The following is a 14,015-nucleotide window of genomic DNA, read 5'->3' on the forward strand; positions in this document are numbered from 1 at the left end:
AAGCACGGCTCGCTGTAGAGCTTCTCACACACACACACAAATATGTACACACACATGCACGTACACAACTTCCACCCACATCGCAAGTCACTGAGGAACAAGATGCCAAAACCTCCTGCAACCTGTGAGTGTGTGTGTGTGTGTGTGTGTGTGTGTGTGTGTGAGCTGTCACTAAGACGAGGCCGCACACAAACTTTCTGAATTGTCCCCAAACAAAACTGTGCTTTTAAAGATGTTAAATTTGTATGTTCAGTTCCCTTTGTGATTTTAATGGCAGCAGAGGAACCCAGCATCAATGTGAGCAGAAACACAGATTTATTGGAGGTAAAACGACTCGTTATGGTGGAAAAACAAGCCGTGGCTGCTTTTATTAACGAAATGAAAAAGCAGAACTTCACACGCAGGCTGAACTTCAAGATTCTTATAATTTATTGCAGTTTGCACACAATTTAAAAATGTCAACAACAGCACACCAAAAAATTACAAAACTAAACACAATTAGAATTTACTCCCCTTGAGAAAAAAAGAAATCAACCCAACTATGATTGTCAAAGCTAAAAATGACTAAATCTGAAAAAGGAACAGAAAAGAAAAGCAAAGAAAAAATTTTAATCTCAAGAGGGAGCAAATATATCTGAATCAAAATCTGCTTGTTTTTTTTTTGTTTTTTTTTCCCAGACAGTGATTGTCCTTTATCGAAACAGACTCATTTCACGCCCCCCCCCAACCCCCCCACCCTCCACCCACCCACCCACCCGTCTGCCTTTTCATAAACTGTCTTTGACATTTGAACATTTTATTTTTATACCTTGCTTTAAGGAAAAAAAAAAATTCCCCCCCCCCCTTTGTTTTCAAGTAAGCACAGCAAAAAAGATGGAGATGTCTCGTCAGGGTGGTTACTTCACAGCGTCTTGAGCGGCTGACATCGCTCCCACGACTCCACCCCACACTCACACTTCAAAAATAAAATAAGATAAAAAAAAAAAAAACAGCCCGGACTACAGCAGTTTAAGGCGGTCAAGTACAACCAGAGGAACAGAACAAAAAAAAAAACCAAAACAAAAAAACAGCAGTAATGATGAAAACAACAGCAGGATGGAGTGAGCCCATATGCAGAGACGCTGCCAGTGAAGAAATAACGTTTTCGAGAAGACGACGATGAGACGACGCGGTGCAAACTGCCGCAGTGTCACCCACACTGTTGCATTGGCAAAGCCCGTAGGTGCCACCAGATGACAGGGCGGCACACACGACCACCCCACCCACCACATGCACATCAATGGGGGGGCGTGCGCACATACATACACACACATGTCCGAGTGGGGAAAAGTGGAGCGTTCATTTTTCGGTGTCTCTGTGTCAAAGGTTTTTGGATTGTATAAACGCTTGACCATTACTCTGAACTTGTAACAAAAGAAAATCTGAGTTAGGTTAAAGAAAAAATATGAAACTGATGTAGCCCCAAACCGACATTCACGTACAAAAAAAAAAAAAGTTTTCCAATCACATGATCAAAATATAATAAGACATCATTTTCTGATAAATTCAATAAATTGCATGAATTACTACATGATTTGAAACGACTATTTCCCGATGCTCTACAGTATCAAATACTTCCGTAGCGTCAAAAACGTTTTTTTTTTTTTAATAAAGGCATCTTTTCAGCAAAAAATCTGATTTTATGTCTTTAAGCTTAAAAAGGTGCGTTCAGGCATGCCAAGTCTCTTCCATCGATCTCAGGGTGAGCATTACGTTCAAAGAGGGAAACACGCACGTACAGACATCTCATCACATTCACACCACTGCTTCCGATGTGACATGCACTGCGCTGAGCTGAGCTGAGCTGAGGTGGGTTACAGCGCTGAATCAGCTCGGCGCAGCTCGGCTCGACGTGACGCAACGGTGCGACAAAGATATCTGACCCTTCAACTTTCAGCAGGACAGCTCAGATTCAGCTTGTCTTTTTCTCTCTCCCCCCCGTTACTCTTCGCACTTCAGCCGAGTCAGAGCCGCGAAGCTGCACTCGACAGACCTGATAGAAGTCTCCAGGGAGCACAGATAATTAAGAAATGGCTCGACCACGTCTACGGCTGGAGAGGACGGACACATGAGAGACGGAAAACTAACATACAGCAGTGGAGAACTTTAACGCCTGAGGAGGAGGAGCAGGAGCAGGAAGTGCTGGGTGGACATAGATCTTCAGTAGGTTAAATTGACTGGTCGTAACCAAGCCACACGCTCATAAACACACACGCAAACACACACACACACGCAGCAGAGAGATCAGTGCATATAGACACAGGCTTAAAATGCTTCATCATTTCGCTTCAACATCCGACGGAAACACATTCGGTAACATTCTTCTAGGAGCCCATCGACAGACCTACGACGAGTAGAAAAACAAAACAAAAAAAAAAAATCCAACTTTTCACTGTCAGAAGTGTTATGTTCACACGTTTCCCCCCGATGCAAAAACCACAACTGAAAGGTTTAAGACGAAATCAAATTTTCATGCATTTTTTTCCACAGTCGTGAGAATAATATTCAGTTTTTCAACAGACCGCACCCTGGAGTAGTATTCACAAAGAAAAGAAAAGGAAAGCCCATTGTCAAATATTTGATCAATTACAATGTGTACAGTAATACAGCAAATTCACATTTTTATTTTAAAATATACAGGTTTGGACGTCATGCAACAACAGCGGGTCCCATTACAAAAAAAAAGTAACAAAATAATCAGAATAATAATAATCATTAATTTAAAAAAAAAAAAAACTGTAACGGATTAAAGATCTAAAACTATAGCAGAACAATATACAACAACCTTAAATTAAATACCTTTTCAACAAGAGATGTTTTAAAGACTGCCAGCTACATTTAAGAAAAAATCTATTAATAACAATAATAATAATAATAATAATTATAATAATTTGTAAAGGTCATTTCATTTTTAGAAAATACTTCAAATTGATTGGAAGTGAAAAAAGGAGGCTGTGCATTGCATGAGTGCCATCAGTTTGTCTGTCAGTCAGTCAACTTTACCCTGAACACACAACACCAAAGAGCTTAACGAGAGAAGCGGGGAGCGCTTCGCCAACGACACCTCCACGCCAGTAGAAAATAAAATTAATACACACAAAACACACTCATACACACTCACGCAAGTCAGGTAAAATTTTTGCCAGAGTAGTGCAGTATCACACACGCACGCGCGACACACACGCTTCTTCAAACCGTGTGTGCGCGGTGGTATCGACTTGTGGTGATCACAGTACCCGTTTAGTGTATTGTAATGCTTTTTCACTTCAGTGTGTTCGACCTGAACTCCTGCAGTGGTGTTTGCTGTCTGGTGAACTGGGACCGGTAACGCTGGCCAGCGTCGGAGTGTTGTGTCTGAGATGAAACAGAGTGAAAACTCTTCGGAAAGGCGAGACATTCTCACTGGGACCCATGTCCTCAGACGCAATGAAAACCACCAAACAGAACTTATGCCAAATAAAAATAAAAAGTTCAGAATAAAATAAAATAAAATTACCCCAAACAGCAACAACAAAAAAAAACTCAGTAGTAACATTTTCATGTGCTATTAAAGTGCAATTGAATGAGATTTTGCGACACACAAGAACATGACTCACTTGAACCCCGAATATCAAACTTTGCCACCTCCCTTTCACCTCCCCATGCCTCTCTGCCCTTCTTTCACTCTCCACTCTCCTTCCCTTTATCAAACCCAGCAGTCTGTTTCTACTTCCACAGTTCCTGGGAACTGTCCTCAATCGCCCAATCCCTGACATTGGGCAGTGCCAGCGGTTCGCTCTTCACTGACAGCGAGTTGACCAGTTCGCAATGGAACTTGCGAATGTGTCGGTAGAGGTCCCCGGACTGTGTGAAGCGCCGTTCGCACCACTTGCAAGCGTGGGGCTTCTCACGCGTGTGCACCACCGCGTGGCGGCTGAGGTTGTGTGAGTATTGGAAGCTCTTGCCGCAGGTGGTGCAGGTGTAGGGTTTCTCACCGGAGTGTGTCCGCTCGTGGCGCTTCAGCGTGTACATGCAGGAGAAGGTCTTGCTGCAGATGGTGCAGGTGGGCACGTTGACGTCTCCGGCGGGCTTGGAGCGGATGCCCTCCTGCTCCCTGAAGTGGGAGCTGAGGTGAAGCTGGAGGATGTGCGGGGAGGGGAAAACCTTGTTACACAGCGGGCACATGAAGATCTGGGTGTGCTGAGCCGACAGCATGTTGGAGACGTAGGGCAGCAGGGAGCTATCCATGCTGGCCGCCTCGGCCTGGGCGCGCTCGCTCTCACCCCCCAGTATGTCCTCGTCGTCTGCCGTGGCCGAAGGCTTCTCGTCCCGCTCCAGCTCCGAGGCCAGGGAGGCCTCTCGCAGAGCGGACAGGTGCGCTTCCAGGCCGAGCCGCCGCTGGGCCGACAGAGGCCCCCCGACCCCGTGGTGGGTCAGGCCCCCGTTGGTGCTGGGAACCGTCGCCTTGGTGATGCCGCTGTGCTCCATTTCATAGTCCCCACCTCCCAGCTCCTCTTCCTCGTCTGAAGCCACACCCCTCTCCACCTTCACCCTCACAGCCAATGGGCTTTGGAGGCTGTCCGGCGTAGCTGCCCCGCTGAAATAGGACTGGTGGTGGTTACTGTGGTTGCTACCGGCAATCGGCTTGACTGACAGATCCAGGACGCAGTCGGCCGCATCGTTTGACACCCTCCTGCCCCTGTGCCCTCCACGAGAGCTCACGGAGCAGCGGGACCTCTGTGAGAGGGATCCGGTGGAGCTGGTGGGGCTGCCAGCCGGGGAGAGCAGCTTACCTCCCTCCCCCAGCCCTTCCCCACCCTGCATCTCTGCCTCGCCGTGCCCTGGGCTGGTCGTAGCCATGGCTGGCGTCCCTGGTCTGTCTGCAGACGGCAGCCTCAGCCACAGCGGTCCCCCCTCGGCCTTCCCCTCCTCCTCTTCATCGCTGTGCAGCAGGTCGGCTGTAGCAGGCCGGCCTGTAGAACCATCTGATAGACTATCAGCCTTGTCGGAGCAGCTGGACCCGCCATCTTCCTCTCTGCGCGTGCTGTCCGCCTCCGCCGTGGCCTTCTGCTTCAAACGTTTCTTACACACCTTGACAATGTCATACATGTGCAAGTAGCTGGCTGCTGCCAGCACATCCTCTACGGGAAGGTCCTGGAACTGCAGCTTGCCCTCGTACATGAACTCCAGGAGCAGGGAAAAGGCCGGGGCTGTGACAATGTCGCTGTTGAGGTGCACCACGTCTCTCTTGTCCAGCTGGTCCTTGTAGAAGAGGTGAAAGTACATGCTGCAGGAGGCCAACACAGCACGGTGGGCCCGGAACTGGGCATCGCCCACCAGCACCGTGGAGTCGCACAGAAAGCCCTGGTGCCGCTGCTCGCTCAGACACTGGAGTAAATGTCTGCTGTGGTCTGGGAACTCCATCCTGCCGTCCTCATAACCTGCAGCCACACAGAGACACGGAGACAGAGACCAAGTTAGACACACCTGATCGTGATGTCAGACTTTAAATTTACACCTGACGTGGGTTTTTAAACACGTTTAGCAAGATTTTAATTAAGTCTTGCACTTATTTAAGAAAATATTTGATACATACAGAAACAAAAAAGAAATGTAGGTGGAAAGCAAAACCTAGAAAAGACTGTTTAAATTCAACGAGAGCGGAAACAGAGATTCTAAGAAAAGACAAGACAACAAACTTCACTTCATTTTCAAAATGAAAAAACGCGTCTGAGGGAAAATTCAAGTTAAAGTACAAATCATGACATCGATTTTATCACCACTTAGGCTTTTGTGTTAACACGCAATTTCTGCAAACAAATTTCACTTAAACAAAACCAATTAAAATAAAAACAGAGACACGCACGGGAGAAGCGACAAATGCCAAGAACACATATGGTAGGAGATGCTGAAAACAAACGACTAAGACGAGAACGTGCAAGCGAAAGGAAACACATCAGGAGAAGGTGGGTCAGTAAAAACAGGAAGACGGAGAAGTAAAAGAAGAACACTCCTCAACGCGTCAAATTAAAATAAGACAGAAAAACACAACAAAACACGCAGCAGAGACACTCCGCGTATTTAAAACCCGCTTGTAATTTTCATTTATCCGTAAAATGACCTACGCACAGCCACGATTCTTCCTCATTATCACAACGTCAACAGAAATATTTCTGCTGAAATTCAAAAACACCTTTCAGGTGACCGCAAAGTCGTGCGACGCTGCCAGACGCTCGCCTTATTTCTACCATTATTTACTGTGTTTAAAACAAATAAAAAGAAAAGGGGAAAAGGAGACAAACTGGTGGTAATTACAGAATTAGACAGAAGAGCAGCAGTTACAGATTTAAGTAAATAAAGAATAATCACTGATTCAGTTTTTACCCTCAGAAAGACTTAATCTCAGGTAAAGCAGCAGCGACAGATTCTTCTACTCTGCCTCTCCGTTCTCTCTCTGTATCTCTCTAACTCCTCTGCCTGCACTCCTGGATTGTCGCTGCTCCTACGCTGGTTATTTTTATTAACCCACTTTGGCCTGGCCTGGCACAGCCCTTTTAGGTAACCGGCTTTCAGCTGCACACACTGTCCTCACGTACACAACGCGCACACACACACACACACATAGTACCAGCCTACCTACCAACCACCTCCACAGGCTAAGTCGAGCAGGAAAACTGGCCAATTGAAATATCGCCGTTGAAAACAAAACGGCTTGTCCCTCGTTTAACCTGCAAGCACCGGCTTTAGGTGTAAGATTAGACGGGGGGGGGGGGGAGACAAAAAACTTGCAGCAATGCTCTTCAGGTTCCTTAAAAAAGAAAAAAAAAGATTTGTCTGGTTGATAAAATAAATGAACAACTAATTAGGCAAAATTTCAGATGGCGGGAGGCGATGACGAGAATGAAATCTGTAAAATCGTTAAGTCCCACCTGTTAACCAAGTCGATTTGTCCTGCCTGAGAAAATACATCGGTCCCGCTCTGCACTGTGTTAACCAAAGCAGTTAAATCACCTCATTTGAATGAAGCTAAACCAAGAATGTCGGTGTGTGTGTGTGCGCGTGTTGTGTAAATGTGTGTGTGCGCTCGCCCTCCGGCTCGTTCAGACTGCTTTTAATGAGGGGGCTTACGGGGACAAGGGTGTACCACCTCCCACCCCCCGAACCCCCCCCCCCACCCCTCTGTCCAGCCAAACCCCTCTGCCACCTCCTCCTTCCACACACACCATCCGTCACTCACACACTCCTTCCCATCTGAATCTTACAAGAAAAACCCCGCACATCCGCCCCATAGTAGAAATTGCCCTCTTCCTCAACCCCCACCCACCCTCCGCCCACCACCACCACCACCACCACCCAGAAGAGAAGATTTACAGTACAATCACTGTAAGTGCCCTGCTCGTCACAGCATCAATCCTAATCCTTAAAGATGGCTAAAAATAAAGACGGCGGTGGCGGCGGTGGGGAGGGAGCCATCGGCGGAGGCTCAGGAGGGCAGCAACCCGTCACCCGGCCCGGCCGGCCAGCCAGCCCAGGCAGGGGTCTGAGAGAGAGAGACGCACAGAGGGGCAGGGAGGGAGAGGGTGAGAGAGAGAGAGAGAGGCTGGGACGGCCGGGGAGGGAGGCTTACCCACATCTGATCCAGCTGACGGGGGCCATATGGCAGCTGCTAGCCAGATAAAGAGATTAAGACTAGGAGGGAGTGCGATTACAGCTGTCTAGCCAATTCAGGCAGCTCAAATCTGCAACTTCTAAATTAGTCTCCTCTACTCCAGCCGACAGGAGGAGAAAAAAAAAAAGAGGGCAGAGTAGACCGCACATGCTTTCAAGTAATTTTACAGCGAGTTCGATTCAACTGAAAGGAAAAAAATGATTCGATGATGAGGACTTAATAACTGCTCATTTAAATTTTCGCTCAAAGTTCGGCTTTATTGAGTAAAAAATGCGCTCATTTTTCTTTCACTCAAATTCAACTCATAAAAAAAAAAAAAGACTCGATTTCTTCTTTTTTTTCCCATTGAAATGACGGTCAAAAAAGCATTACATTTAACGATGATTTCACTGACGAGTAAACTGGCAAGAACAAAAACTAACTTTGCCTTCAACAAACGAGTATCCCAACGCCTGACACACAAATAGGAAACAAGACGCAAAACAATAGCTAAGTTTTAAATGCAGGTCTCTGGACGACAAACTAAAAACACAGCGGGAGCGTTCCCGGACTGCAATTACGCCTCAGACAGGCAGCACCAACACGAGTTTACTACTGAAGCACTCACCAGCAGTTTCACACAGCGCTCACACTGACACACCGGAGATCCCCACAACAAAACAAAATAACTACTCCACTACCCCAGACTCTCCGACTCTACTCACTCCATCTCACGCACACACACACACACACGCACACACACACACAAAACAATACCTGCAGCAGTATGCATCAACTTGATTAACTCCACTGTAGCAGAATAGCTGGGCTCTCTGGCTGGGAATGGCTGTGTATCTCTCTCTCTCTCTCTTTCTTTCTTGCTCTTTCTCTTCCTCGCTCGCTCTCTCTGAATCAATGAGTGGGTAGAAGAGGAGAGAAGAAGAAGAGGGAGGCAGGCAAAAAAAAAAAAAACACGCTGTTCAAACTGCGAGGGACAGATGCAAAGTGGAGGAGATGTTGGAGGGGGAACGAGATACCACCTCCCTCCTCCTCCTCCTCCTCCTCCTCCTCCTCCTCCTCCTAACTGGCGCTGATCGGCAGCCACAAACACACACATACACAGCGTGTGCGTGCACACACACACACACACACACACACACAGAGCACTAACTCTCCCAGGCTGCCGCTGAGACTCACAATAAAGGACTGGGGAGGGGTGGAGGCGGTGGAGGGATGGAGGAGGAGGAGGAGGTGGGGTGGATGGCAGCCTGTCAGCTGCTCTGACATCATCCTCAGATGGAGATGCTACCTCCAGCTGTGCTCTTTCTACAGCCATATGCTGCCTCCTCTACACTCCTGCCACCAGACTCCTCTTTCATTCTACCAACACTAACACCACGCAACTTTGTCTTTCTGTCTCTCTTTCTCCCGTTTTCTCTCTCTCGCTGGGAAAAAAAAATCCCCGGGTCTGCTAAATGCAGTGGGGATGCTGATTTGGGTTTTTTTTTTTTTTTTTTGGAAAACAGAAAAGAGTTTACTCACCAAATCAAGCAGCCACAACCACCCACTGCTACCAAAACTATCGAGAAAAGGGAAAGTTTACAGGGTAGGTACAGAGGTTTTGAGAAAAAAAAACCCTCGTTCCAACCTTTTCCAGTGTTGTGAATGTTTTTAATCGTCCTCTGTCCGCCTTTACGTCTCTGTCTCCTTCCAGTAACCATAAACAAAGGCCAACACAGCACATTTGCAACTGACAGACGCACGCAGCTGATATTGTTTCCCACTTCTTTACGGTTCAGCGCCGCTGCCTTGTCTTGCATTCATTCATTCACTCACTCATTCATCCATCTATCTATCTATCCATCGCCCCCCCCTCCTCCCTGCTCAGACCCTTCAGACCACTGACAGGAACAAAAATGAAATGAGGAAACAATGGGAACAAGTCATAAAGAAAGAACCTAATGAGTGCAAATCCTGAACAAAAGGTATACAAGCCCTTAATAAGCCGGGGAGAAACTTATTACAAGAGCCTTATTTTACTTTCGTTTTAGTGTAAGTGTGCACGTTTCAAAGATATTTAATAAAGCCTATAGGCACAAATCCACTTTCATTTTCAGTGTTATTTATTTTGCGGCTGTCTCTCGCAGAAAAGCGTTAATAAAGTTTAAAAGACTAATAGCACGTACACACATAGGAGTAAAACACCGCCGCGTGCTGATGTTATAAGATTAATGAAAAACAAATATGAACGAAAATGTTAAACTCATGAGGCTTTTATCACAGACACACGAACACTGAGGAATATTACAAGAATATTAAAGTTATTTTTCTTTGTTTTATAACGCGCAGTGATGAGCAACACGTGAGTGTGCCCGACATTTATAATTACTAACAATTCTGGGGAATATAAAAGAACTTTTCCTCGAAGTTTTCCGGTAACTTTGCATTAAAAAAACTCCCAACTTCTACAATCTTCAATAAGCTTAGGTTAAAAAAAAAAAAAAAAAAAATCGGCCGCGCTTTAAAAGTCGGACACATGAATTTATCCGACTTAAACTTTAATTAACTTCACCGCTGGAGTTTCTGTTAGCATCTTTAATTACAGCGTTAGGAAGTCGTGTCAGGCTGCTCGCCGTACAACCACTGATTGCACTATTTCTATTTCTGGTTCACTTTGGCACGTTTTAATACCGTGACAGCGCCACATACGACACTCCGACTCACATAAGTCAACGATGCGATCGATAAGTCGCTTCTAAATCACACTAATATGTCCCTTAACTTCATTTAAAGCTGCCACAAATTGTCCAACCGCGACGTGTTCATGAGCCGTGTCCCGGCGAGCGAAAATTAGCATAAAAGTCAAAGTACTGCTGACAGGCGGTGAGACTGCCGTCCAACACACTGACAACACAAGAAGCTTGTAATTAATTTCTTAGCAGAAGACACAACAAACACAGAAAGAGAGAGACACACACACACACACACGGAGACACACTGACCCACGCAGCTAGCTATAGCCCGACCACGGCTAACAAAAGTAGGCGAAGAGGCTACAATATTGAGCTATTTACAGTTGTTCGGAAGGCCCCGGTGCTATGACAACAGCTGCTAAAACACCGCGGAGGGAGAGCTAACATAGCAACTATTGGTGCGTGGAGACAACACAGTCATGCTAAGGAAGGTTTAGCTACTTTTTCCCCTCCGTAACCCACCCTCTCTCTCTCCTGAGCCTCCTTTAATCGGACTCCGGTATTAAGAGGCAGCACTTACAGACAACACGGTCCAACGTCTTCCCCGCTTCCTCCGTCAAATCCCTCTTTTTTTTCCTTCGGAGACAAAACTAGATTGACTTTGGACTAATTTCCATAACAGGCTGCCGAGGCGAGCAGGCGGAGGGACGGGGAGTCTAGCACTCTGCGGCGGCCAGATGTTTCCGAGCTGTTGCTGCTCAACTCGGGCTGGGAAAGGAGGCGAGTTGACTGGCACGGCACGGAAGCCAATGGTGCCGGCGAGGAGGAAAGTGAAGGCAAATTGGAAGCGGCCCTCCAACAGAAGAGAGGGAGGGATATGTCTTCTTCTCTCGTCGGCGTAGGTTGACACCAGGCAACAACAACAGCAGCACACACACACAGTGAGAAGGCAGGAAAGAAGAAGCTGGGCCAAACCAACTGGTTCTGCGAGTCAGTGAGGCGGACTGGCGCAGCGGAGAGCGAGCGAGTGGAGAGCGGCGCGGTGCGGCCTGGGTACTGTAGTCCAGCTGGAGCAGGAGGGAGGCGGAGCTGATGTGAGCAGGTGCACCACCTTGACAGGAAAAAAAAAAAAAATGTTTTCCAGCGGTGCTGGTTAATGCTTAGCGGTTCGTTGCTGGAATAATAACAGCTTTTGCTCAGAGTCTTTGCTACTGTTAAAAAAATCTTACATCTTAATTAATGATAAAAAACAGGTGCACTACTTCCAGAGGTTAGGCAACACATGGTCCCCTAAAGGCTGTTAGGGTAGCTCCTGTTTGCAGTTAAGGGAAAAGGCTGATGTTATTTCTGAGTTTTAAAAACAATAAGACCAAAACCACAACGCGTAAGTCTGTCTCAGCGCACAGGTTCCTACTGAAGATGTAAATCTTTAAAAACATTTCATGACTATGTAAACTGATTTTTTTGTAGCTGTTAGCAAGCGTCACTCCAACAGGAGTACACGATGTACATGTTGGAACTACTTTTAGCTGCAGATTTGGTGCTCTAGTGAGTATTTACAGCAGCAGGATGTCAGCAGGACGTGGGATTGACTCAGAATAAACTCCTTTAACCGTGTTCATGTCATGACGAAACATGTCACTGAGTGCAACATGTGTGGCTCAGAGATGTGTTTCAACAATGGAGGAATATGATCCGGCTTTAGATACACAGACAATAGTTGTTAGTGGTAATAATTAATTGTGTTTTGCTTTTCACTGCGATTAAATATATAGAATATCACTTGACTTGTCCTTTAAAATAGAAATAGTAACCCTGGTTTGGTTACGCAGACCAGATGCCATAAGGAAATAAGAAACAGTATGCCAGTCATCAGGTGTTAGCTGCTAACTCTTTGACTTTTATATCATTTTATAGCAGCTTTCTTCCTGCAGGTTAAATGGACCAACAGAGACAGAAATTATAAGGATGCAAAACAACTGAAATAGTCAAATTGTTAAAGCAGGATCGCAGCACAATGAAACGCTCAGTAACAGTCAACAAGGTTGTTAAAAACAAACACAAAAACCACAAGTAAACAAGCCTCCTGGATCCGTTTAGCCTCCGGTGCTACCATTACCATTTTTTTTTGCAGGGTGTTCAGAAGCGTTGCCAAGGTAAGGAAGGCTTACACTCAGCCCCCATTGGATAAGAAACAAGGTGAAGAGTCAACAATGGGCCAACAAATACTTGAAGACTGACTTTTCAAAGGTTTTATGTAACAACAAGGTGAGAGTGACTGAGGGTGATGTCAGCAAGCTAAGGGAGGAATGATGGTGTGGGCTGGCATTATCAGCGATGAACTGGTAACCCTTTGAGTTGCAGGTGGCACTCGCTTATAACATTGAACCGGTTCAACAATAGAAATAATCCTGAGAAACCACACTTGCATAATAATTATTCATGCACTGTATATGTCACGATGGTGTCTGTCCAACAGCGTCAGTGTTGATTACAGTTTACATGCAGGGCTGCCTTCAGTTTGTGATGCACTGTCAGATTTTCAGTCCTAAGCTGTACGAGTCGGAGAGGACAAACCCTCAGCGACAAAGGCTGCGGACGTCGTGAAAATCTAGCTGCATGAAACAGGTTTGTTTGTGAAAGGCATGAGATTTGTTCGTTTGATTCGCTGCATGTTAAAGCAGATTCGCCAAAGTGCCCAAAATGAGTCAGCATAACACAAAGAATGACATGACTAATAAGGAACGTAACAGAAGTCTTCTATAAATGAGTAATGTCGGGTGAATATAAGTGTTATTATCTCCACTGAGATGACTGGCACTTTTAATGGAAACCCAAGACTTGCTGGTCTTTCCTGAAGAAATAAAGAGGCTTTATGTGGCAAGGCCTGTTTAACCTGTAAACTGCCATTTACAATAAACAGGCTGGTGCATGTATTCACAATGGACTGGTCTGTTCTTTCACTGCCAGCTGAGTATCAAACCAAATATCAGCACTTTGTTTATCATGCAGTAGTCTTCAACACAGGGCCCTGCAGTTTATGTGAGAGTGTATCTTTCTCATTTATCTGCCTGAGGTTGACTTTTCTACCTATTTTCTGAAAAATGTGTCTTTTGCAGAGTGACGTGCTGCATAGCTGGAGACATTTGGGCTGTAAGTTTCCTACATGACATCCAAGAGATGAGAACAGCAAATCTAGGACACAGAGCAACATCAGCAGCACTGTTTCTCCCTGTCCACAAAAAAAAGGCAATCTGTTTCACAATTTTTTAAGAAAGAGACGTTCAAGTGCTCCAATCAGAGTGCACACGGGACACCCAGGGGACTTCAATTAAAAGGGGTCCCAGAAACAAAATGAACAAGTTAATTGTGTTATAAGAAGCTGAAATTAGACATAAATTTGATAATTCGTGAGGGAGGTTGTCTAAAATAAGCAAAATAAATAATCTATTAAGCTTAAAAATATTACTACTGATCAGAGGTTTCACTCAGAAAAAAAAACAAAATCATATCTAACAATTTTTAAAAGCCCTCTCAGACGCGGGTCACTGGGACAAAAACCTCTATCGAACGTCTGTCATGGGAGCCTTGACATGAAAAAGTTTGGGCAGCTCTGGTTGCCTGAGTGAGTCTGCAGGCCTATTTGCATCCTCTAA

At 45.8% G+C, this 14,015-nt stretch overlaps 1 protein-coding gene across 5 annotated transcripts; it reads right to left on the reverse strand.

The window, feature by feature from the left end:
* Positions 1-406: 406 nt before the first annotated feature.
* zbtb18 (zinc finger and BTB domain containing 18) lies at positions 407-11,360 on the reverse strand. Of its 5 annotated transcripts, none has more exons than XM_076742421.1 (2): positions 10,940-11,360; positions 407-5,459 (listed from the first exon to the last, which is right to left on the reverse strand). In XM_076742421.1, exon 2 carries the CDS (start codon positions 5,440-5,442, stop codon positions 3,745-3,747), a length of 1,698 nt encoding a protein of 565 aa, XP_076598536.1. In that variant the 5' UTR covers positions 5,443-5,459; positions 10,940-11,360; the 3' UTR covers positions 407-3,744. The 5 variants fall into 5 exon arrangements, with proteins under 5 accessions (XP_076598536.1, XP_076598534.1, XP_076598535.1 ...); XM_076742419.1 differs by lacking the exon at positions 10,940-11,360 and adding an exon at positions 8,444-10,911; XM_076742420.1 differs by lacking the exon at positions 10,940-11,360 and adding an exon at positions 6,948-7,166.
* Positions 11,361-14,015: the final 2,655 nt, after the last annotated feature.

This window comes from Chaetodon auriga, chromosome 11 (genome assembly GCF_051107435.1).
Source record: "Chaetodon auriga isolate fChaAug3 chromosome 11, fChaAug3.hap1, whole genome shotgun sequence".
NCBI classification, from domain to species: Eukaryota; Metazoa; Chordata; class Actinopteri; order Chaetodontiformes; family Chaetodontidae; genus Chaetodon; species Chaetodon auriga.

What these genes read in the sequence shown, in the direction of transcription:
- zbtb18 (XM_076742419.1), bottom strand. Translation starts at nt 9,002, where the DNA reads ATGGCTGTAGAAAGAGCACAGCTGGAGGTAGCATCTCCATCTGAGGAT. An exon ending in GTTGATGCATACTGCTGCAG is followed by an intron (nt 5,460 to 8,443) that starts GTATTGTTTTGT and finishes GTGTGGCTGCAG; the next exon opens with GTTATGAGGACGGCAGGATG.